General features: G+C 38.9%; 1 protein-coding gene across 1 annotated transcript in view; it reads right to left on the minus strand.

The window, feature by feature from the left end:
- The window catches only part of DAZL (deleted in azoospermia like), a 32,769-nt gene extending 6,312 nt beyond the window's left edge, over nucleotides 1-26,457 (minus strand). Inside the window, exons 1-10 of the mRNA XM_058831061.1 lie at nucleotides 26,248-26,457; nucleotides 24,231-24,365; nucleotides 23,761-23,852; nucleotides 22,369-22,420; nucleotides 18,979-19,045; nucleotides 18,521-18,654; nucleotides 17,129-17,209; nucleotides 16,326-16,382; nucleotides 15,174-15,275; nucleotides 14,351-14,449 (exon numbers count right to left, since the gene is read on the minus strand). Coding sequence (XP_058687044.1) covers nucleotides 14,351-14,449; nucleotides 15,174-15,275; nucleotides 16,326-16,382; nucleotides 17,129-17,209; nucleotides 18,521-18,654; nucleotides 18,979-19,045; nucleotides 22,369-22,420; nucleotides 23,761-23,852; nucleotides 24,231-24,365; nucleotides 26,248-26,457 — 1,029 coding nt within the window. The remainder of the gene's footprint in view (nucleotides 1-14,350; nucleotides 14,450-15,173; nucleotides 15,276-16,325; nucleotides 16,383-17,128; nucleotides 17,210-18,520; nucleotides 18,655-18,978; nucleotides 19,046-22,368; nucleotides 22,421-23,760; nucleotides 23,853-24,230; nucleotides 24,366-26,247) is intronic.
- Nucleotides 26,458-26,693: the final 236 nt, after the last annotated feature.

Raw genomic sequence — 26,693 nt, forward strand, 5'->3', positions numbered from 1 at the left:
TTTATTGTTCTATGAAGTTGGCACTAAAGTCACTCCTGCTCAATGCAATGAGAACAGTGGCCAAATTTTCCTTGTCAGAAGGGCCACTCTAACGAGCATGAGAGAAGCTATGACCTGTTCAGATTACAGAACAAGCTGTTTCTCTTGCATACAAAAAACCTGCACATGAAAGCCCTCTATAAAAGGTCAGTTAGTTATAAACCAGAGCAGAAGACTAAGACTTATGCTAACAAGAAAAACTGAACTACTGAAGGAGCTGGAGTATGTGCCTTCTCCTTTCTCTGGATATCCAGATTAAGCCCTACTTAGTACCATCAATAAGGAGTTAGATACATACTCATACAATATTTCCATTTCTGAACATTCCAGCAGTTTAACAGAACACTATGAACAAATCACTGCATTTTTCCCTTCCTCCATTGCATTAAGCTAAATCACTTATAAAAGAAAGCAATTTTTAGACTTTCCCAAGTTGTAAATTCCCACCTACCAGATACCTGGTGCCCAACTGTACTAATGAGGTCAGCTGAGATTCTCATTTGAGAGATTTCACTAAGATGAAAAAGGCCTAGACAACTAAGCTCTTTAAATAATGCAAAAATTCATGCAAATTTTACTAAGTGTTAAATAGTCTATTACCTTCTTAGAAGATGGATAGGTAAGCTACACCCCAGAAAAGTAATATTCTAGTAATTTCATAGAATCATAGAATTTCCTGAGTTGGAAGGAACCCACTAGGGTCATCAAAATCCAACTTCTTGCCCTGCACACGACAGGCCAAAGAATCACACCATGTGCCCGACAGCATTGTCCAAACTTCTTCAACTTAGACAAGGCTTTGTGCTGTGACCACTTCTCTAAGGAGTGTTTCAGTGCCCAACAACCCTCTGAGTGAAGAGCCTTTTCCAACCTAAACCTCCCCAGAGTCAGCCTCACTCAGGTCCTGTCACTGTCATCAGAGAGAAGAGATCAGTGCCTGTATTTCTACTTCCCTGTCTGAAGAAGTTGTAGATGCATATTTGCAGCAGACCAGCTGTTCCAGAGGCACCAATAGTGACTAGACAAGGCAAAAGACAAGAATGGTTCACTATCTTACAGTTCTGAACACTTGATTCTAGAGTGATTGGTAATAACTCATGGGAAGAATTTGCTTCATTACCATCTGAATAAATTCTATACAGACATAGTCCTAGGAAATTCAATACTTAATGAAACAATCTGAAAAATGAAAAGTGGGTTATAATTAATTAATCCCTACTGCAAACTTTGGATCTCACAGAAGCTGCACATGAACTGTATATTCTGAGTGCATTGTTTTATACACCAGAAGTATCGCTGGCCTCAACTACCCTAAGTTTTCTTTAAACTTCTCAGACCAAAATCTATTTAAACAATTCACCCTCCACAGTAAAATCTTTCCAGATCTCTTTGTGTAACAGGTATCAGGTATAGCTCTTTGTATCAGATATAGCTAATAAGATAAAGTTTGACAAGACAGAATATGAACAAGGACCACGATCTAACCCAGACTCCTAAGAAGCAGTATAAATAATAAGTAGGAAACAGCACTTTCTATTCTAGATCCAACTAGAAGTAACAGTTCAGGACAGAAAAACCTGCTCCAAAGAGACTCAATTATCAAGAGAAAAGCATAAGCAGAGTACCTATGGATTACTTTCAGATTTTGAAAACTGGAAAATCATACCAATCTAGGTAGTGCCATTGGGAAAGTGATTTCAGCCTGCAGAACTTCATGACACCAAAGACAGAAAGCCAAGAGTGATGAGAAGTGGCTTGAGCACATGATGAATTAACAAAGTGAGTAGCATTCAAACAAGACAAATGTGGACTCTATACATTAGCATTTACATACAGACACAAAACAAACCTGTGCACTTGTACTAATAAGCCAATATTTTAGTTGACTACCTTTCTGCAACTGCAAAGGTTGGTATTTTCTGCACTGTTTTCTTGTTTTTGTTTTCTGGAATGGTAAGGTGAAAAAACATGCTGCAAGTCTTTAGATACCTTACTTTGCCGTGCAATGCACTTGGGAACAGTGAAAAACAAAACTATTAAGTTCCATCCTTGACCTTACAGTTATAAGTGTTTGTATGTATGTATATATATATATATATATATATATATATATATATATATATATATATATAAATAATATATCCAAAACACTTCGTAGCATTTGTCACTAGTCACAGCACTGCATTTTCCCCACCAGCTCCACCTTCTCTTTGTTGCTAGGTATGTATTGCAGCATAAAGGTTGAAAGAGCAGTTAATAAGGTTTCTAAAATGTAATATCAAAAAATCAAATTAGCAAATTTCAGTTTCCTAACAGGTAAAAGAAATAGAAGTTTTACACTCCATGTTACTTAATTCAGACAAAAGTAAAATAAACTTTACTGTTGTATGAGGAGAGATTCTGTCTCTTTCCCACACAGCCTTGCCAGTGGCACTTGGCCATAGCATGTAGGCCATTCCCCTAACTGTCCCATTCTTATCCCAAGATAGAATTCCCTTTCCAATTAAGTTTGAGATGTCTGCTTTCCAATTGAAAAGCATTCTTTCCAAAGTAACTAACAGTACAATAATATAATTCTGTTTCATCCTAAGCTTGTACATATGTGGGGGAACAGACACAGAAACATGAATTTCATGGTTCTGAAGCTGCATGTTACAAACCAAGCAGGCTGGTCTGAGGTAATACATCACCTCCTACCAAAACACAGACTCTTGCCACTTAGCTTGAGACCACTCTAGTAGTTTGTAACAGGATCTGTCACCAAAACTCAAAGCTTCAGGACACAATTGGAGTCAACATTAGCACAAATGTCCTTTCCATTTGGTACAAAAATCTAATTCAGTTAATACTTCATCAGATACACTAGAACCTTCCTGACTTAACTTCTCCTGTAGCCTAAGGAGCTGCTTCTAATTCTGCAGAGAGGATATTTCTGGGTGCTTAGGCAGCATGTACACAGAACTTGAAACTATCATATTTACAACAAAGAGTACTTCTGGAGACCTGCAGGTATAAATACATAATATTACTAACTACTGCCTTCTGTTATAGGCAGTTCCATCACAGGATTGGGGTTTTCTGTACAGAATTTAAGCTCTTTTCAGAACACTGAGAATGAAAAAAAAAAATCTGTTAAAAAATCCTAATGGTCTGTGAAAGAACTTAGCTTCACCTTTTGGTTTGTTTCTTTTTAAGTAATAGGCTTGTTACAATTTAATGGATTGTCATTTAGGTTAAAACATTACTAAGCCTTAAAGGCAAAGATGAAAACATATTGGATTCATGCAGCAAATATAATTATTTTTGTTTATAACTGCATTTTATTACATTGTGGCTAAACACTCTAGCACAGCCTACCTTGCTACTCTCTTCAATACATACCAAAAGGAAGAATAAAATATGAGAACCTCAGACACAAGAAGCCGAGCAATTTTCTCAATTTTTCAATTCTCTCATTTTCTCAATATTCTTTTTTTTGCCTTTTTACTGTTCCATTTACAGACGGGTTTCCAATAATAACATACAATACTGAACTAGACAAACCTTTATCTGGACACATACAGTACTTCTTAACTAAAACTACTTAAGAGCCTCTATCAAATGTAAGAAGTCAGCAAAATAATATTTTATTATTTTTTTCACTTATTTAGCATTATTTCTGTAATAAGATAAGTAAATATGTAATTGAACCCTAAGTCTTTATTTCTTATTCTGTTCACTGTTGGCTTCATAATACTCTATCACAGAGTGAAAATTTATATTTTATATTGGAAAATGTCATCCAATAAAGTAAACATTTCACAGATCTCACAGTTCCCATGGGGAAGCAGACATAGCAACTGAAAATTAAGTTATCCACAATTTCTGTTGGATAACCACTTCCCCTCCTCCAACCAACTTAGAGGGATCTGGTCCTAGGCAACACTGAAAACAGCAGGTAACACCAAGCACTAGTAGTAAGGGTAAAACACATATCTGAGTTCCCACCCATTGGCAATTACTGTGTTCCATTTACAAGAACAGAGAGATTAAGAATGAGCATCCACTTTAAAGAAGTGATCCATGTTCTTACTCATTTCAACACCACCTCTGTAAAAAAGGGAACAAAGAAGGTGGATAAATGAGCAGACTCAAAATATACTAAATTTGGGTATCTCTACAGGATTTTCTTTTTGTTGTTTTGTATTTATCAAATTCTTGGGATTATAGAATAAACTAGACTTACCTGAAAGCAGAAAGAAAAATCAAAACCTATTCTGACTTATAATAATTTAAAATACTGTTGAGTTCATTTAAGGATTTGATTTATAAGCACCGTACAATAAAGAGAGGAAGGGAAAAGAGTTATGAATAAACTGATGGATTTTTTCAGCTAAGGAATACATCAATGTTTCAAACTTCCCTGACCTGCTTCCCTACAGAATGCCCAGCTCTATCCTGATGATATACTTGGATCCAGTGTCAAACCTGCTCACAAACCCTCCCTTTCTTACAAACGCACTACAACTCATAATACAGTTTTTAGCAATCTACAAAACCTTCTCATTGCATTTCTTACGGCTACATTTTTTAACAAAAAAAATAATTAGCCCACAATAAGAATCGCTACATTCTGCAATGGACAGCTTTTATTGTATAAAAGGACAAACCGTAGTGCTCCCCAAGAGAAAGGTTTTATAAATTACAGTATTTGGCAGGTTTCTGTTAGCTTAATACCCCACCTGCTGGCTGAAGACTAAATAACATGGTGACACTTCCCAAAGAAGTCACAAGCCTATTATTCTGCCACCAGTAGGTAGCTGTATGCTGTCATGGCAACTGGTTCCATTCTGCGTACAAGATGGACTGCACAGCTGGGTCCACCACAGTGTGAAGATTAACAGGTAGAAATAGAACTGCAATGGTTATAAACCAGACATGAGCCAGACTGATCACAGTGAAGTATAACAATGCACAATGTGAATAAGAACACAAAAACAGTGAACTCCTCATGTATCTTTAGCCTGTAAGAATTCCTGTACCTTCATCTGCACCCAGCTCAGTCACCATACTGATCTATGTCATATTCAGGCATATGAATGAAAATCTCAAAAAATGGATCAAATAGTCTAGGACCAAAGACCAAAGTCAAGGCTTGAAATATAAAAATACTTCAGTCTCGTTTATTTGAGAATGCTCTTTGAAAGAGCAGTTTAAAAGCTTATTTTAAATAATAAGTACAGTCTACTGCTCAGTTTTTTAACCAAACCTCACTTGTCTGGAGGAGCTCTTGCTTGCAACTAATGCTGGCTTTACTTCAAGGCCTGCCTATGAATTTGAGAAAGAACGAGTAAGAGCCCTTTCAGAACTGGATGTGCTTCAATTCCCCACCAAGCTTAAGGAAATGGAGTCAGTAGATACTTGCTCAGCTATGCTGAGACGTGAAATGTTTCTGCAGTGGCCCTGAATTTACACAGGAACACAGAAGATGTTCTTTCCCTGGATGCAGGAGGATTTGCTAAAGTGTCAGTTCCAGGATTATTTTTTATTTCAATCTACTGACTCACCAGCTCAAGGCTCCTGAACTTCTTACAGGTATTCATGGAATCAACTGCCTAAAAGGCTGTTTTTAAAAGCTGAAGAGATACAATCAAGTAACATAAAGCATGGGAAGTAAAAAAATCCCTTTCCAGGCTTCCTTCAACCCGGCAGCCACATTTAGTACTGTCTCAGTGTAAAAAGCAGGCTTTGGTGTGAGCTGTCACACAGCACAGAAGCTGCCCATTTTCTAGAGCCTGGCATTCTGAGGCGCTGTGCCCCCTTCTGAGTTCAGGGAACCACAGCAGAACAAAGCTCATCAGCCCAGACTTCACAATCTACTAATGAGCAACACAGTACTAAAATAACATTTTGGAAACTTCATCACTATTCATCATTTTTATCTTACTTTGAAAAAATCTACATTTAAAAGCTGTTAACACAATCACACTTTTAAGTAATGAAACGACCACAGACCCCATTAGAAAGCGGGTAATTTCAGAGTCTTTCTCCTAAGTCGGGAATAACCAATACATCAGTGAGATAAGCACAACTGTCAATTAAGGTTTTATGAATACTGTAACAAACAGACCACACACTTACTTCACTGTCAAAAACACATGGAATGCAGCATTTACAGGAAGCATCTTACTGACAAAGATCTGTGTGAGGTTAGTTTTCTTTGAAATGGCTAGCATGAGGATGTTTTGGTTTTGTGCCGAACAGCATGCTGGTAATACAGAGATGTTATTGCTGAGCAGTGCTTACATTGAGCCATGGCCTTTTCTGCTTCTTGTACTGCCATGCTAGCCATGAGACTGAGCATGCATGGGGAACTAGGAGACACAGCAGGGACATGTGATCCCAACTCACCAAAGGGATGTTCCAGACCACAGAACATGATGCTGAATCTATAAAATAAGGGAAAGGAGAAGCAGGGAACATTTGGAATGATAGCATTTGTCTTCCACAGTCACTGTTACAAGTGATGGGCCCCTGTTGGCCTGGAAAAAACTGGACACCTGCCTGCTCATGAGAAGTGAATTAACTCCTTGTTCTGTTTTGCCTGTGTGCAAGGCTTTTGCTTTTTCTATTACAAAGACCTTTATCTCGACCCACAAGTTTTCTAGCTACAATTCTAATAATTATCTCCCTGATCCCACTGGAGAGCAAGCAGCTGTGTGGTACTTGGTTGCTAGCTGGGGTTAAACCACAATTCATTGTTGCAACACTTTCCCCTAGGAGAGATTCAGTAAATAGGTTGCTTAATCATGTATAAAGATCTCTATTCTAGTGAAAGTAAAACCAGGAGTACCAAGCAAGCAACCTCAGTTAACAATCCTAACATTTAGTGCTGTATTGGTAATTTTCATCTGCACAAGTAAAACATCTAATAAAAAGGAAAATTATCTACTTTGGGGGAGGTCCTGTGTCCCCCGATACTCTAGGCAAATCAAACCTGCACAATTGCTCAAAATAAACATAATAAACAGTGTTAAGGGAAATCTTATTCACACTACAAGTTTTTTGTCTATATGCTGTAAGCACATACCTTAATCAGTGTTTTCTGTGCAATTGCTCTTTGACATTTCAACCTCAGCCAAAGTCTGTTATGTAGACCTGGATGTGAGAGCCCTCTGATGGCTGTAATGAAAACATCACCTGCAGCAGACTTGACACCTACCTGAAAAATCACTTGTGAGCTGCTCAGTTCCATGAGGCACGGTGCAACTCAGCAAGCTGGTTTTCCCCCCCAGTTAGTAAGAGGCTACCTTCAGATTTCCACCAGTTGTTCTTGGGGTACCCAGCCCCCTGACTTTAGTAAACTTCAGTACAGCTTTTGACAGCTCTCCCCTGCATTCTCCTGGGCAAACCAGCTGCTCCTGGCTTGCTCATTTGCTAGGTAAAAATCTTCAAGGCCATGGCCAGAGAATACTGGCAAATGGGAGTTTGATCCAGATTGTTACTAATGGGGCTCTAATGACCAGTCCTGTTTAGTGTCTATCAATGATTTGGACAAGAACAAGTGTACACTTCCTGGGTTGTGGAACACACAAATTTGGGCAGGAGTGTTGATGTGCAGGAGGGCAGAAAGGAGGATCTGCAGAGAGACCTGGACAGGCTGGATTGATGAGCCAATTTTATGAAACTCATACAAGGCCAAGTGCTAGGTCCTGCACTTGTGTCACAACAACTGCATGAAACACCACAGGCTTGGTGAAGAGTGTCTGGAAAACTGCAGCAGCAGAAAAGGACCATCTGGGCAACCCACACTGCTGGTCACCTCTACCTCAAGCTGCCACTGGGGTTCAGAGCCCAGAGCTGCAGGGACATTGCACTGAGCAAGACAGGCCAGTGGGCGAGCTGGGTGAGAAGAGATCATGTTGGTTACCTGTAAGGACATCAGGTAGGACCACAGGGAGCTGTGATCTATGCAGCTGAGCCCCATTAACAACCACAGTCCCCTCATAAGAGTATCCCACATCACTCCCACCACCATCTACTGTACTTGATTGAATTTCTTCACTTTGACATTCAGGGCACTGGGCAGAAATCACATTGCATCAACACCCTGTGGGAAATAGAAAAGTAGAAATGCCTAGACACTGAAGGGTTTGATTTACAGATGTGTGTGTACGTGATCTATCAGTTTATTGGCTGAAACACACACAGTGCAACAGAACTGAGCAAAGGTTATGATGATAGGTTATAGTGATAGCTTATTAAGTAGAAACAAGTTTCATGTTAACTGTCTATTGGACCAAAATGTGTATACTGCTGTGTGAAGAAGAAACACGTAACTACCTTGAGTTATGGCTGACTAGTTGCTTCTCTCCAAATCTCATGCCTTCAAGGCTGATACCTTATCTGGCTTATTTGAGCAATAAATCATCATAAATAGCATGGTAGTCCCATCCTTTGTTTTTCATCTCAACACACTTGCCACAGGCCTTCACATTGCTTTTTATTTTTATTGCTTCATATTGCTAATTAAACAGTCAGATTCCCCAGGTCCACAGCAATTCCAAAACAGCTGCCAGACCCCGGGCAAAACAGGGCTGCCTAAACATGAGCCTGCAGTGTCCCCAGGTGGCCAACTGCATCCTGGCTTGTATCACAAAATATGAACAGCCAGATCCAAGAAGCAACTCTCTCCCTGTACTGCACTGTGGTATGACCACATCTTGAATACTGTGTTCTTCTGGACCCCTCACTGGAGGAAAAATGAAGCACCACAGCATGTCCAGAGCAGAGCAACGAAGCTGGGGAGGAGTCTGAAGCATAATTCTGATGAAAGCCAGCTGAGGGAGCTGGGGTTGTTCAGGCTTGCTAAAAAGGGGCTCCAAGAAGACCTTGTCACTCAACACAGGAGACTGGAGGTTCACCTCTTCTCTCAAGTAAGAAGTTAGAGGACAAGAAGAAATGGGCCTCAGATTTTGCCAGGGGTTCTTCACAAAAAAACAGCTGTCAAGTGTTGGAGCAGGCCACCAAAAAAAGTGGTAGTCACTAATCCTAGAGGTATTGAGAAAATGTGGCACTTGCGGAGACTCTTGTTGGACTCGGCAGTGTCAGTTGAACAGACTGAACTCAATCTCAAAGATGCTTTCCAACCCGGATGATTCAGATTTAGTGTATGGCCTCTGATCAATTCATATCCTATTCTCTGCCTCACTGTCCTCCTAAAAGCTAGAAATTGAAATGTGTGTGCCCAGAACACATTTCTCTATGATTACTCCACCATATGTATGTACAATCCCCTTTACATGTCTTACAAAAGACATCATTTATCTTTTTATGATATACAGGAGCCACTAATCCCATTTTAATAATTTAACTGCTTCCTTACATTCAGGGATAATAAAATCAGCTTATGCTAACAACTGGATGGCTACACAACTCAGCAGTACATGATCCTATCAACTGACACAGGCCAAAACACTGGGTTGTTTTTCCCATTTTCCTCCATGGGAGGCAATTCTGCCACTCTGGTGAAACCCTGCTGGAGTACTGGAGCCACCTGGAGTACTGAGCACAGGAAAGACAAGGACCTGTTGGAGCAGGTCCAGAGAAAGTGCCATAATGATGATCAAAGGGCTGGAGCACCTCTCCTAGCAGGCAGAACATGCTAGGATTACTCACCCCAGAAAGAAGGCTCCAGGGAGACATTCCAATACTAAAGGGAACATGGAATAAAAACAGAGACATTTTAGTAGGGGCAAGATGTAATAGAAGGAGTAATGTTTTTAAACTAAGACAGCAGATTTATACTGGACAGAAAGAAGAAACTTTCTTCCATAAGCCTGTGAGACAAGAACAGGAGAGGCCATGTCCCACCCTTTGGGAACATTTATGGTCAGAGTGGAAAGGGCTTTGAATTAATTGATCTAGGAGAATATATCCCTAGTCATTGCAAGGGGGTTCACTAGATGCACTTTACAGGTCCCTTCCAACCCAAGCCATCCTATGAAATGAACCACAAATTAATTACAGTTGTTAGCACAAATTCTTTCCTAGAAAAAGATGACAACCTCCTAAATTGTTCTAGGAAGACTTTATAAAAAGCTTAAAAGTTCCTTGTACATTCATTCATAAAGGAACAAACCAAATAATGAGGGAAAATACTTGGTTAAGTTTGTTCTAGACAAAAAATGTACCACACAGCAAAACATTATTCTTCTAAATTTAAGACATCCTAAAGAGATTAAATCCAGCGTGATCCTGAATGGGGATGGGGAAATCAGACTCCTTGACAGAATCATAGAACAGTTTGGGTTGGAAAGGATCTTTTAGTATAAACACCAAGCAGGTCAAACAATACCCAGAAATCTGAACACCTACTTACAGGGAAAGGTGAACAGAAGCTTAAAGGGCATGATACACACACCCTGAGAAGAGGTCCTGCTGACACACCAGTACTGTCTTTTTAAGTAGTACTACTAATATCCCACTACATCAGCAATATATTAGCTACAGCATGCATCTTTATTTGAGTACATATTTAGAAATTTTGAGAAAATTAAAATCAGAAAAACTAACTATACAATAATTGCTTTTGGACTAGCAGCATAAATATTCTACAGCAACATGTTTGTATCTTGCCTTCATTTCTGTACCTCCTACCGTCTCATAACCTTGAAGTGACGGAACAGCAAACCCTTTTCATATTTGTCTTGAGCACCCACTATACAGAACTGTAGAACTGTTACAGGACTTTAAAAATCTCTTTTAGTAAAGTATACAAAAAAAAACCCCTGCGAAATAAGGGAAAACCCTTTTGTTTCTTTGTAGCAATAAAGGACCACATCACCTTCAGATTAAGATAGCTTAGCAACTTCATTTAGCACACAAATACCTAGAAGGAAAAAAAATATTTCCATTTTGACAGAGAATTAGTGTCTGTGCCAGACAATCATTCTAATGGAGATCCAAGAATACCATCTGTCTGGCTGTCTCATTCCAAGAATAATTCTGTCAGGTGGCAAAATGTGTAAAAAGATATGAAAAGGCCATCAAACAGCAAACTGGGATATTTCAGGCAAGAACCATAAAACAAACCAAGTGCCATAGCTCTAGAATACCAATTAAATGCAAGCACTGTATTTTTCTATCTTGTCCAAGCAATTGTTTCTTTTGGCAAAGAGCTGTTTTAATATTTAAAGTACACCCAAAGCTTTTGAGTCTCTCATAGAATGTAGATACTGTGTGCAAGCAAATGCAGATGCACAAGGACTCACTACTCCTGCTAGCTCAGTTAACATGGTCCACTTGATTTAAGAATACAAGGGGTACAAATTTGCAAAATGCTCCAACCATGCACTAATTTTGGAAATGCCTTCAGTCATAGCAATATTAAACAGATGTTTCAGCTTTCTGAACAGTAAAGAGACTTACCTATTAGTTTTGTTATGCTTTATGTTATGTGTTATATGGCACTTCAAAAGAACATTAAAAAGGCATGGGTTTAGTTATAACTAAAGAAAAAAAAAATCAATTCTCTACAGGTAAGCAGCTAGCAGAACCAGCTATCTAACATGAACATGATCTAATGGAAGAAAAAATAATTGGTACTTAGAAGGCCTTGGCTATTCCCCTGTAATAAAACCTCTCAGTCAGCATGTCTGTAAGAATCTAGTATGACCATTTCAACAAAAGATGGTCCTGTGCATAACACTCGGTCAAATAAACAGAAAACATGCACTCTGTGTAGATGTGTTCAGGTTTAACCTTTTTTTTGGTGGTGGGAAATCTTCAAACAGACAGTTATGCACAGGGCCCTTTGTATTTTCTTAGAGCTACAGCAGAAAGCCTCAGGTAAGGCCTGGGGCAACCAAGCCAACCTAAAACATCAAGCCAAAAAGAAACCTGCATTTCCAAAGAAACAGCTACCTTTTACCAATAAACTGACATCACAGCTTTGAAAGCACATGCAGGCTTGTTTAGATACTGAAAGTTGGAAAGGACAGGGTCCCAATTCAATACTAGAAAAGCCCTTGCAAAAAAGCTGCTAACACAGAAGTTAAGCACAATCAAACCACTATCTTTAAAAGAGCAGTCTGAGAAAAAAGTGGCAAATCAGTATCATGGGAACACTTCATACTATCTTCAGTAACATGAAACAGCAAGTACAGAAATTAGTATGGGCTTTACTTTTTCCAGGTTAATTTATGCCATCAGAACATTGATAATTTTTTTCACCACTTTTTTCAGCTTTGTACCATTCTTCCCCACCCTCCTTTAATAAAATTTTATCCAGAACACTCTTGAGAAGAGTCCATGGACATTTGCTCTAGACATATTTCCTCACATATCCAGTTCCCTTACAGATATTTCACTAACATGTATTTCTGGCTAAGTCTTTGTTTAGCCATTACTATCTCTAAACCTTCTGGAAATTTGAAGCTGAACGTGCAGTCCTAAACAGACTCATATATGCATTCTTAACAAGACAGGAATAGTTTTCTTATATTGTCTGCAGAGACTGAGGTGTTTGAGTAGGAGGAAAAAAAAAGCAATCTAGGACCCAACATACCAGACTGTTTTCTCAATTCTACTCCTTTTAAATTTCAGCTAGTATCTACACAAAATCAAAGTTTGCTATAGATTTATAGCAACCGGAAATCTCACACACAGTAGTAAGTTTTTAACAGCTTTTTTTAACAGCTTCCACAAGTTATTATTTAGATTTGGCACACCAGAAATCTAGCAAACCAAAGAAAGGTAAAAATTTATTTCACTGTTTCACAATACACACCTAAAATCTACATGATTATTAAAACAGTCATACACATTCTTTGATTAACAGTTTGCATCACATAACAAAGGCTTATTTAAGTGCAGTGTTTTCTCAGAAGTTTAAAATACAGGTATTGCTAAGACTTTTCAAGTAAAAAAAACTTGTATTGGCTGAGTGTCCAATACAGATAACATTCTTGCATTTTGAGTTACATACATGAATTTCAGGATTCCCTTCATTATTTACCCAAAAATAGTACTGATTTTCAAGACTGCAGGTACATAGACTGTCATCAATGAACATAATCACATTGATTATGTCGTCTAAAGGCAACCAGGACTTACAGGGCTTCAGCTCAGTTACAACTTCTCATCTTCTTTTGCACTGATTTAAGAGTTCAGTCTTAAAATACATTCTCTTGGGCAAATAACTACTTCCATTTCTAAACGGCAGAAGTGGTCAGTATGAGTCAAATTGTAGTTAACAAAAAACCATGTGTAATATGCAAACTGTACCTTAAAGCTCAGAGAAAAATCCACATACAGCAAACACATAAAACTCTCCAACATTCCAGTCACTTATCAGGGGAAGCACACAAACAGTAACACTGAAGTTTGTCAACTCTTACAACTTCAAACTATTCAAGCAACAACAACAGTATCAAAACAGGTAGAACATGAACACAAACAGAACTTGAAGTATCTTGGAGAAATTGTTACACTCTATAATGCTAAACTGAACTGAAGTACCATCTAGGTCATTAATTTAGGTACTTTGAAGTCTTTGTTGATCAAATGTTTTTGTGTACTGTCCTTCCTTTTCTCAAGTGGAATGTCTTATTCTCCTGGGATGGGATAGAAGAGAGGACAAGAAAAAAATTCAATTAATCAGAAAAAAGCAACCAAAGTTTCATGAAAACTATTTCCAGACACCCTGTACTCTATTCACCCCTCTCCAAAACTGACAAAACACAGCTTTTGCATTCCCATTTCAGCACAGAACTGTCTAGTTTACCTATCTATCTATCCTTTCACAAAAAGGAAGCAATGTCTTAGAAATTAATAACCTTAAATTACACATGACTTGGAATGTAATCAGAAATTGCAAACCTACAAAGACTGAACACACACCAAAAAAATGACAACCAGCTACCAACTTGGATATATTTATTGGTTAAAGCAGAGACAAAGCATAACTAGCCACCATCCACAGTGTCTACTTCACTGTACTTCACTGTACTACTATCTGTCCAAACTAGGGAGCAATCTACTGCTTTCAGCCATGTCACTGAGAAATGACTAGCCAGACAGACTTATGCTCTAACTGTTCATTAGTTGACTGTTCAGCAATTTTTTATGCTGTCTGATTAAACCCACTGAATCCAATTTCAGCACTTCTTTCCACCATTAAGCAACTGAGAGCCAAACCCACACATCTCAGAGCATGTACAAGGAAGTGGCATTCACAGATATGAATCCCTTCATCTTTATGGTATCCTGTATGTGAACACATTGAAGGTCAGCTATGTTTCAGGGATATAATTTTGCTTTTACTACATACCTTTACATTGTTGTCTTGTGATACAAAGTCATTTGTCAGCTGGTTCTCAGGATTAGACAGACAGGATAATACTGTTTGCATGCCCCTGTCCACAGACTTCTGAAATACAGTTACAGGTGCATCAATACTCAATTTCTTAGTTAGGGCATTACTAGCTAGCAATGCCAGTGTGTCACAGGGTTTACTCTGCAATCAGGATTCCTCAACTGCCTTGTGTTTCCTGAGGTATTTGTAAATTTTTTCTCCCCCTTTATCTTTTAATAGTAATAAATCACTAGCCCCCTTCAGCGTAACAGTGTAACAATTCTAATCAGTGACATGCCAGTTCTCTTGTGGATTAGGCTAACAGCTGAGAAATGAAATTTATCCTTTAGGAAACTGAATTCAGAGCCAAATATTTGCTAAACTGGGGCCATCTTCCATGAAACAGTGAGAAAAGGAGAAAGTTACCAACTCAGACATTTGAAGCTTAAAATAAATCTACCTAAGACAGTAGGCAGTGCTATTGAATCTGCTTTTTTAGTACCTGTAAGTCTTCCCTAGAATTTCCACAGATTAAAGAGTCTTGTGGAAAAAGGTCTTAATCAAGAAGAACACACACTTTATGCAGCCCTCAGCACTGCAAACAAGCACTAACAGTTTCAAGGAAATGTGAGACTTCTGAAGTTACACACAGAAATCAGATATACCGAACTTAACAACCGGCTGAAAGCAGCAACTATAACCTTGTCCGAGGTCCTTGACAAAGCTACACAACCCTCATGCAAATTTCTGGGAATAGCATTTACGATAAAGAACATTAAAGTTTTGAGAAAGCACTTACCTTTTGTGGGCTGTTAGGCAAATGTGTGGTCTCTGGAACAGCACATTCCATCTGTACAAATCCTGCATCCTCGGTAGCATGATAGTTTACTGGAGTATACACCTGTGGAGTTTTTAAGTACTACAATGTTTCAGTAACACTGGGAAAACATGCACAGTTATGGTGTCATTGATACTCATCTGTCCATGAACTGCACCAATTTTATCTCACAGTTTTGATAAATTTCATGGGTGCGTGAAATAGTGTGTCATAACCTGTTTTACTAAGACAGTTAAGAATGATACTTAGAGTTGCTTAACTGAGATAGTTCTAGAATAGTTGTCCGCTCCTATAATCAAGCCTGTGGCATTTAACAGTGAAACCCCCATACACACCTACTCTAAAAACATTTTGAATTGAATTATAAAGTGATACACTATGGCTGTATCACATTCACAGATGCTACTAAAAAACTATTTCAAGCCAACAGTGTCATCAGTATTTCACTGACTTCTGATAGCTTTCAGAAAAAGAATACCATTCAGAATAAAATTATATATTACAGCTTTTAAACACTTAATCAAAACTGAAGCCAACAAATATACCTAAAGAACACAAAAATGCCCATGGGGCAAGTTTAAACTCCAAAATTGTTAAACAAATACAGAGTATTTTTATCCCCCTTTCTCATGGATGTTACTCGCATTAAATCACAGAAAGCAAGGAATTTTTTGAGATGGCTGACAGCAGCACCATCTACAGTTTGTAGCAGCCTGGGAAAATTTTTAAAACCTGTTGAAAGGAGGCAAAAAATTCATCAGTATTTGCAAAGAATATGAAGACTTTTTAAATTTAAAAAAAGATGGTACATCAGGTCACCTTATTTTTCCTCCAACTTTTCCTGAAAAACCAACTCCAATTTGGTTAAAATTCCAGAGTTCTGTGACTAGAACATGTAGAATAATGTCATAAAACAGGCATTAACTGCCAGGTAACTCAAAAAAGCACCATACCAGTAGAAATCCTAAACTACAACTTTCATTAACAATTACAGATTTTGTAGACCAGATTACATTGTTCCAGACAACAATCAGACTTTTTTTTTTTTAAGTATCAAGCTGTAAAAACAATGTGCTAATTAGTAAGAAGACAGTTTCAGAAGTCTAGGCTTACCGGAGTTGGAGGTATTACATAATTTCTTTGCTCTCCAGGAAGCCACTGTGGTTGAGCCTTAAACAGAAATTGGACAAGAACAAGAACCACCTTTCATTCATTCATTTCCAACACAGACAAGTAGGAGCTACTGTTTATAGCATTTCATGTCTGTATTTTTCACAAAACAATTAGTTGAATGAAATAAGCTATCTTATGCATTAATGATCTTCTCACTCCAAGTTAAAAAAAAATTAAAGTATTTTTAAATATTTGTAAAATAAGGGAAACCAAAGTACTTACATTGAAAATAAATCTCAAGCCTCTAGCTGCTTCCAGTTACTCCTAGTTTAGCATCAGTAACAGGACTTGGCCACACACTTGTGAGTTCAAACCCCACTATCAGTTAAACGCCTCCTCTTGACGATTTTAGCAAGACCACATTCCCCCCCCCATATATATCACTCATTCTATCATCTGATAAGATCCTGATTCCAAGTACATAGCACCCCACACTACAGCATGGACAAATGCAAAGTTCCCTCCCACAAGTACTACTTATTCATGCACTTTTCTAATTTGAAAGTTGTTTTATCGCTATATATTTAAGAAAAAAATAATGAAACTATCAAAAGAAAAGTATACACTAAGTTACTCAACAGTTTTCACCCCTATTCTCTTTTTGCTTTGGTAGCTGTGAAGAAGTGAAGGAAAACAGATTTCAAAGAATGAGAAGCCTATCAAGATCAGACTCCAGTGAACACTTCATTCCAGTTTTGTCAGGTATCCAACAGCCTTTCTGCTTCTACTAAAATTTTACATACCTGATAGTTGTAAGCTGGTTGATACCCAATGGGAACTTGCTGCTTTAGCAGTACAGCTGGTGATGAACTGTATGGATAGGGCTGCAAATAAAGTGGTTTTTTTAAAAAAATAAAAACCGCAACTTTGAAGCAAGATACAAGTATGGTATTTGTATAGATATTAGCCAGGAGCACATTTTCAAAAGTTACACTTATTTCAATTCCTGTGCAGACTAGACTCACTCTTTAGAAGCAACCCTTAGATTTCCCACAGGGCTTGCTTCAGTACTTCAGGCACTAATAACATCTACAAAGTGAGATTCCAAGTGTCTTATATATCTAAAAATCCCATGTCTGCTTGTAACTGAACTTTTAAGTACTTTCAGAAGTGCAAGTCATACCATAAACTTTGAGAAGTAGACCTGAAGCAGACTGACTACTATGAAATAATGGAGTACAGTCTGAAGGATCAGTTTCTAGGAAGCAAAGGAAGCTAAGTATTCCAATTAAGATAATTTCCTAGTATTTCTTTCCTGTAAGTACTCTGACAGTGTTAACCTGGAATCTTCTCAGATTCTACAGAAAATAGTTAAATGCACATCTCAATATTTAAGAAAAATAATTATCTTAAATGAACAAACTTAAAAGAATCAGCAAGAATATCATTATCAAGCTCTCTGCCTTGCAAGGAAGTATTTCTGCAAGTTTACTCTCCCCTCTTTGCTTAAGATATACGAAACAGAATCAGTTTGTAGTCAGTACTGCTACATCATACAGACAAATGCAGCAAGAGAGCCTGATCTGGTTCACTCACAGCACAGGACTCATATCCAGGCCAGAAGCACTGTACCCATACCTCAGTACGAATGCCTACCTGAATTACCAGTACAGTGATGTCCTGCAGGCAATAGTGTGCTGGGCACAGCTATTAACAGCAGATGCTGTAACAGAGCGTTCTTCTAACACAACGGCAGCTTAAAATCAAGGGTATCTTTGGCTAGGAGGAGAGAAAACTACCTGATATAACTTCTGATCCCACTCTTACTTTATAAAAATACATTTTAAATTTTGTAGTTTATTCTGAAGCGGGACAGCAACACATTAAATATCTGGATACATTTCATTTGTGAACTGCACCTGTGACAGGCAATAGTAACTCACTCAATCTTCCCTCCACTACCAACAGTTCTTGTTCTTAAAATGGTATCTCCCTCTTGTTTAACATCAATGAATCAATTTTTTAAGGTTGTTGCCATTCCTTTGAAGTGGGTGCTTCTTACTGGGGAAGGCAATATGAAAACAGGCAGGCAAGGTCAGATTGAAATCTCAGTACATACTCCAAAAGTTGTACATGCTTGCACCTTCAAAAAATACTTAACTATGATTCACAATCAGTGTCAGGAGCAGTCTTACCTGAACATAGGGTGTTACTGGGTTCACGACAGCTGGAGGCTGCACGTACGTCTCCATACCCTGATTACCCCATACACTCTGGAACTGTGGTGGAGGAGGACCAAGAACTAATTGTCTGGGATACACGCAGGAATCTTATTTTGAAAGAGATAAAAAATAGTATTAAGACATTACTACATGTATTTCATTAGGAATAAGAATTCAAGTCGAAAAAAAACCTTAAGGGTTTTGACTTTTAAAATTAACCCAATATTAACTATATTGTATTGTGCTACCAACTTCACTCTTATGAAAACAACATACAAGTGAGCTCACAGAAGTTAGAACCAAGGTTTAACTGAAATGTACATATTGCATCAGCTATAAAGTATTTACAAAGAATGACGTATAATTAAGAAAAAAAAACTTGTTACAGTATAACACCTGCAATATTAACAAATTTATTTAGATGTACTTACTTAAGTTTTGTTGTTTTCTGATTGCTGGCCCCAGTTTCAGCTTTTTACCATGGAAGTTGATTTGTGACTGAAAGACAGATTATTCTCTGTAAGCTGGGAATCAGCAAGGCGAGAGGTTTGTGGGATTTTAAAGAGACTAGACTCTGCTTATACACCACAGTACATCATCTGTCATAAAGGCTCAACAGCCTCCAGTCTCCTCTCTGAATATCATATACCTTTTATCTTGCATTTCCTACAGCGCCCTCAACTCAGCTACCTGCCTACTCACTGACCCCCCAAAATTATGTATCACTCACCCTAATAGCAACACGCACTACTCAAATTTGCAACTATGTATCGGCAACTGTCAGCCCTGCGGTTTTATGCACACAGGTTTTAACTATTCTTGTCTGAGTGAGGGTATTAATGGACACTGACCAAAGTCTTAGGTTTCTGGTCAATGGTTTTTGGTTTACCCCTATTAGCACAATTTTAGAACCAAGCATTAAAAGTCAGTACTGGATGCAGACAGTCTATCTAGATTCTCTATCACACACAACCCTATAGACGTGCCTGCTTCAGGAGAAAATACGTGTTTTTGCAATTTTCTCCCACTTCTGCTAAAGAAAGTGCTTTGAACAGACAACAGCAACTTTATTGTTGCTGGTAAAAATAAGCAGAAGTATAATGCTAAAAAAATCTTGCTCATTCTAATTTCTATCAGTATGAGAAGATGATTCAAGAAATATATGGAGATGAAAAAAGGTGCAATAACCTGACTAGTTTAACAGGTGGATGTTTTTTGAATATTTTTTTTTTTTCAGAGGAAGGTGTCTTGGTTGATTTTGGGTATTTTTAACTTAATTCTGGAATCTTCTTGTGCCCAAAACCATACACCTCATGTTTTCCACCTCAACAATGAAGAGAACTGGGAGACAGGCCTCCCCTCTAAACAGAAGACAACTTTCCATTCTGAACTGCAAACTGATTCATGCTGGACCAGAGTGCAGTTACAGACCTAAAGCAGAAGAAAAACAGTGTCAGACTGAGCAAGACTACAAAGCCTTGTTGAACAGGCACATTAACACAAGCACCAAGAATAGGTATAGCTAGAGAGAGGCTCTATCGTGTTCATTTACAGAAAACACTGTGACCATTCAGTGCAGGTAAGGCCTGAAGTGATTTAGAGCAATAGCCTTTGCTTATAATTTGAGCTCTACAACACCCATGTTAATTTTTTCCTTTCTTCCATCTCCTCTAAAAGCCAACAGATTTTCTAACATTACTTCTATATGAACATGCTTCTTCCTGATATGGCAAGAATTTGTACTGCCTGCAGACCTGAAATGTGCGCTGGAAAGAAAATCCACCACATGCTGCTGGGTCTTCCAATACCTCTGGTATACAAACTCACATCAGTGAGTACTATATTACAACACTGCAGGCTCCAGTTTTGAAGAAGCACACAGAAAATTAGCAGTGTACATGGCTCAAATGTCAGTACTATTGAAGAGGTCTCCACAGAAATTGTTGTCTCAGAGCAAGCATTCCACACTGATATAGCATAACAAATGTAATCCATAGTAAAAAGGTAAGTATGTTCTCAGATGAAGTCTATTGCTGAGAAGTTACTGTACATTTTTGTCATCATACCATCAAATAACAGCAAGCCTTTAAAGTCTTTTGGTGAGAATCAAGGCTCTCTTGCTGGGATTTCACTACTCTCCACTTTATTCAAATACGTTCCCTTCCCACTTACAGAGCTGGATGCCCAGTAAATACATCTACACATCACAGGACACTACATTTGTACCTTGCACACCCATCTGGTTTTGTCTTTCTGATCTACGTCCCTATCTAAGAGCTTCAGAAGCAAATGAGAGACTGTTCATCCTTCAGAGACACAGGAGTTTTCTAAGCCAAAGACTTCAAAGAGCAAGTATTTCAATACATGTTATTTTTACAGTTACTGTATTCAGTCTGGGGAGTGGTCAAGTCTATCAGAACCAAGTAACTGATTTGGTTTTAAGCACTGAGATTTAAAACTTCTCTGATACCAAACTCCTAAGATCAGAAGGACTGTTACAGTTCCACCTCTTCATCTCTTCTGTTAGCTACAGGAAAGCTTCATGATGACATCGGACAGCTGTAGCACAATCTAGGAGCCTTAAAAAATACTTGCAGTCCAGGTAGCATCCAAATGCACAAATACCACTAGAGAAGCACATTTCAACTACTGAGACATAAGTAAAAAACTGTCTTCCATGATACTGTTACTCCAATGCCCTAGGCTACCCAAAATGTTATTGTATTTCACCTGTGTCTGAAATTGTTACTGTCTCCTAAGACCCTAGAGCCAGAAAACAGAACCATGGGACAGAGTGAAGCAAGTGCCCTAACTTTTCAAAAGTTGAAGCAAACAGAACACTCTCTCTTGGCCTTATGGTCTTTGCTCAAGGCAGAGGCCCTGATTTGGGGTTCCCCCCCCACCCCCCTTTTGTTTCTCTCTTGCATCTTGGACTGGCTCAAGGTGAATTCTGTGCCTGTCTACAGCCACTATGGAGCAGCCCTGCAGAAGTGAAAGCAGAGCCACCCCAGCAGGGCTGCCTGGCTGTCTGCTGCAGAGGAGGGAAAATCCCCCCATGAGCTCCAGCCCTTGACCAAGTGTCAGCTGCTGGAGAGTGCCAGCTGCATTCATCAATGAAGAGATAAGAAGGGGGAGGGCTGTCACCATTTTGTCTTTGGAACCACAAGGACAGTCAGCTGCAGAGGCCATTTTGGGGAAGGTGTCACTCCACCATTTAAAGTTTTTCTTTGTTCCCTGAGAGTCCAGGCAATTTCAGCAACTTTGTAACTAGTTATTATTACTGTTATTTTTTTGCCTGTTCCCATTTCCTTCTTTATTAGTAAACAGTTATTTTTTTCACTTATATCTATCCATATTTGTTCCTCCTTACTGGTGGAAAGGAATTGGTTAACCACAAGGAGAGATTACTCAACATAGTGTCTCACTTGAATTATCTTAAACCAAGACATCCCAATAACTAAATGTGTATGTTTCTGCCATAAGCACAAGGGTTCCATGACAATCATCCACTACAAAAAGCAAGCAGCCAAATACTCAAGGCTTTCAAGCACCTAAATAAATGAGAGCAATCAGAAACAAAATAACATGAGATGTTCAACCACACCAGGCTAAATGCTAATTAGTTGAGAACTAATTCTGCTTCTTACTTAAGCAAATACATAAAGATGTTACCACCAGTACACATTTTAGAAAGCTTACTTTTTGGTCAGCCCTAGACTTTGTGTCCTAATTTCTCTACAGGGTACAGAACTGGACTTCTGCAAGCTAGACTGTAGCCTTCATGTATCAACTTATTTGAGTAATTTGGACAAAGAGCTTACATCAACTATCTTTTGAACATCCACATTGTCCAGGAAAGACACAAATCCATACCTAAAAAAGAAGAACAGACTACTCAGTAATCAGTTTTATTTGACTGTTAGACAAATTCTTTTTAACAAGACCAGTTAACAACATGCCAGGCACACTATATTGCACTTCAAAATTATCAACTAGGACATTAGTTTATGACTCAGCCTAAAAATCTATTTTACTGCTCACTAGCAGTATCTATTATGGGGCTAGTGAAAGAAACTAAATGCCAGATTTTAGAGTAATGTGAAATAGAAATAAGGGCTATTTTTTCATTTTCACTTTTCAAAATGAATACTGCTGCTGGTATTAACAACTCAGAAAGTTAAAAAAAAAAAAAGTAATATCTGACTTATCTTTAAATTTTGTATTTATTATAGAGGTCAGGAAAGCAGGCATTACAGGAACAGTAACACCAGTGAGAGAAGCAACTCTTGAAGAGGTTTTTCAATTTATTTCACTGACTCCCTTGTTTATCTGGTCTATACAATTGAGATAATTTCAGAGCATTACAGTAATAATCGTGTCCCATTAATGGAATAAGTCATTATCAATACTCATAACATACACTGGCTAACTGAACAGCAGGGTTCACTTTGAGGACTAGCAAGGGATATGAGAAAATTAATTTTATTTCCAGCTCTTCCATTGCTACATATGCTGAAGAAAAAGATGTGACATTCTAGGATCTAAGCATACAATCTAAGAAAAGCTGGGCTGGAAGGAACCTCAAGTGGGTACAGTTTCCCTCTCACGAGGAGGAATAACCTCTAAAGTCTGGGGATGGCATCCCCAGACCACAACAGGGTAAGGTCCTTCATCTTATTTAAGGGTTTCACCACAGTACTCCAGAACTTTTTTATATATTCAAAGAATTTCCCTTGTTTCAACTTTGTTCACATACTTAAACTGTTTGTTTTTACTCTATAATTTATTCCCAAGTATCAAGAGAGGGCAAACCCACTGCCCTGAATAAACTAACTTAATTCTCTTAATCATCCTAAACTGTCAGCAAATTTTTAACTACTCTAGCCAGCCGATGACTCCTACAAAAGAATTTGCCATGTAAGCATCACACAAGTTAAGCTTTGTTTCCAATGGTTGACAGTGAGCTGCTTTTCCCTGAACAGAGACACGGAAGTCAGAAAAATCATGCTATTCTCCTGGTAAGATTATACAGACTTAGTTGGGGGCAGTATAGATTCGCTAGTTTCACACCAACAACACCACAACAGTCAACTGCAGCTAGTATTAAGGCTTAAGCATGTCAAGTGTGTTGGTAAGTATCTCTTCATACCACCCATTATAGAATGCTGTCCACATAAGCAGCAACTTAAAACAAGTACTCATATTGTACCTACCCCTTCGAAACACCAGTTCTGTCAGTGATGACCTTCACCTCCTTCACAGTGCCATATTGTTCAAAGACACTCCGAATTTCTGCTTCATTCATCTGAAAGAAAACAAGGTCTCAAACATCGTCAAACACATTCAATTGCTTAGAACTAATTTAAAGCAGGCAGTACCATTCTTTACACCCATTTTCCACTACTCTAAGAACTAAAGGTTAGTTTTGGAAGACATATTCCAGAATTCTCCCATGACACTTCAAAGCCTTCAAGATTGGCAAATGCACACACAAGAAGGAAAAAAAACAAAAATAAAGAAACCAAACCAAACAAAATCTCCCCCAAAAAAACCAAACCCAAACACCCCCATCCCCCCCCAACAAGTTTAAAAAAACCCCACACCAAAACAGGAGCAAAATTTCCATTTGTTTTCCACTGACTTACCCTATACCTATTTTAAATAATTACAAGTGTATATGTACCCTTAAGTCAATTCCACCAACGAAGACTGTGTTTGGCATGATTTTTCCTTCTGGTAAAACATAGCCCTGACTGACTGGTGCAGAATAGGCATTGCCCTCTGTGGCGTTTGAACACTGGGTCTCCACACGTGCTGCCTAAAAAATTTAAACAGAAATACTTATTTTAGTCAACTGGAACTATACACTTTAAGACACCAGAATGCCTGGGGTTTCCTATAGATATAGTACGGGACAAGGAATTTCAATAGCACAAATTCATTGGAAAAAAATGAAGTAATTATTCCAATAAGTTTCAGAAATTTAAATCTAGACCTAGTCTAGACTACTTTAAGTAGCCTTACCAGACTGTATCAAGCTTTGTGACCAATGTTGCTACTACCAGGATTTGCCCTTACCTCTTTTGCTGCACCTCCTCTTGCACAAGAAGTTCTAACACTTGTCAGTTAAAATGAAACTGGCTCGAAAAAATCTGGCAGAAAGATTAATGTCGTGTGAGCAGTTCGTCACCCACCTGGTATTCTGCTTCTGTTTGGCTGCATACCCAGCTAAAGGGCATTTGACCTGAAATCTGAGATGGCAACTCCACAGCACCCTCAAGCTGACCTAACTGTTGCTTCTACTTCTTTCTCTCTGGATGTTTCAGCGAACCAAGCTAGAAGTGGTATTTGCTTTGTTGTGCAAGTTCTCTAGCAGCCTAAAACAGGAAACAGCTCTCAGCAGAGGGGCCCAGCAAGTGCCAGAACCAGCACAAAGAAACTGATATCTACAGATACTGCTGGTACACCTGTCACACATGGCCTCGGCTGCCATGGAAGTGCAGTGTTCGTGTCTCATACTAATGATGCAGAATTTTCAAAGAAAATTAACTTATTTAACACTCGCACACATTAAGTACCTGAAAGAAAGAATAAACAGACCACTTAGGCATTCTGGCAAGCTGGGAAAACATCAAAATTAAGATTTATCAATAAATGTATTTTCTAGAACTTGAAAAGGAGATGAAAAATGCACAGTAGTATAAGTCTCCCAAGAACAAAAAAAGGAAAGAAAATCTTCCTCCAAAGCCACTTTTCAAGTCTTCAGCACTATGACGGAAAACCTTTGCCAATTCAAAAAAATTACTCTTATCTAAACCCAAATAATTTTGCCAACATAGCACTACACAAATGACTGCCCCACATACACTATGTGCAAAGACCTCACACTAATGTTAAATCAGTGTCCAAAGCTACCTCAAAATTTTCAAGTGTGAAATCCTGCCAATGATGAATTGGCTATACTGGAATTACAGCATCAGCTGAAGTGACTCACCCCTTTAAAATTACTCTAAAACTCTAATTGGTCTGATCTCATTAAGTAGCTTTCAAATCAAATTTCCAGATGTCAAAAATATTAGAGTTTATTCAATTTTTCAGCCTATCAAAATTAACAGGTGTTTTTTTTCTTCTCTCGCCAAATATAAAATTAATCTGTTTGCTCTCTATTGTTTCTGCAAGCACGAAGTTTAAACTGATAAGGGGAAACTGGTGTGAGGTCCTCCTTACAGTAGTCAGGAGACTAGTTATAGACTTTTGGCAAAAGAAAAGGTGAGAAAGGACGATCCTTGGGCCAAGTGGAGGAAATACCTACCTGCCCACCTAAGTGTGTTACAAACCTCACTCAGTTATATGTTCATCCAGGAGAGGAAAACCTCCACCTTTTTTCTGGCCACACAAGCCTGCGATTTCTCAGGCTTTTCCCTGGCCTCGGCACGTTCTTTATTTAAAGTAAGCATTAGTCTTTTTTTGAGACATTTAAACCTCGTGAGCCACGTCCCGCTGCGCCGCCTCTGAGCGCAGTCTCCATGACAGCGCCGCTGCCTGAGGGAAGAAAGAACACGCAGCCTTCCCGCTGGGCACTAAGTGGAGCCCTCACCCAGCACTGCACGCTAGGCACTTACGAGGCACAACTTCTCCCGCATAAAAAAATAATAATTAAAAAAAATAAAAATAAAAAAGAAGCCAACCCTCCACCTTACTTGTATAATGTTTGAAGCGTCAGCGCTACAGTCACAAATCACGTTTCTCAAATAGAAAGAGCAAACAGCAAGCAGCATGTTAGTGCGAGACAAGGAGCCCGCAGCTCCCGCTGCCCGCACGGCGCCCGCAGCACTCCGAGGGACGCCGGGCCGGGGAGCCTCGGGCGAGCGAGGCGCCGCTCGCGGGGCCCCGCCTCCAACGGCCGCCATTTTACGTCCTCACACCTCGGCTACCCAGCACCGACGGGGCGTAGGTAGGAAGGTTTGGCGCTCAGGACAATGGAAGCCGCTCGGAAACCCTTGAGAAGGGCTCCTGCCGCACCCTACGTGCAGCGAGTACACCACCATGGGCAGGTGGAGGGGCGCCCCGCCCGGCGGTGCGGGACAGCGCCATGTTAGTTATGCTGTCATAAAATGGCCGTTCATGGGTGTGAAGCGTCTTCCGT

The sequence above is a fragment of the Poecile atricapillus genome, chromosome 2 (genome assembly GCF_030490865.1).
Source record: "Poecile atricapillus isolate bPoeAtr1 chromosome 2, bPoeAtr1.hap1, whole genome shotgun sequence".
Taxonomy (NCBI): domain Eukaryota; kingdom Metazoa; phylum Chordata; class Aves; order Passeriformes; family Paridae; genus Poecile; species Poecile atricapillus.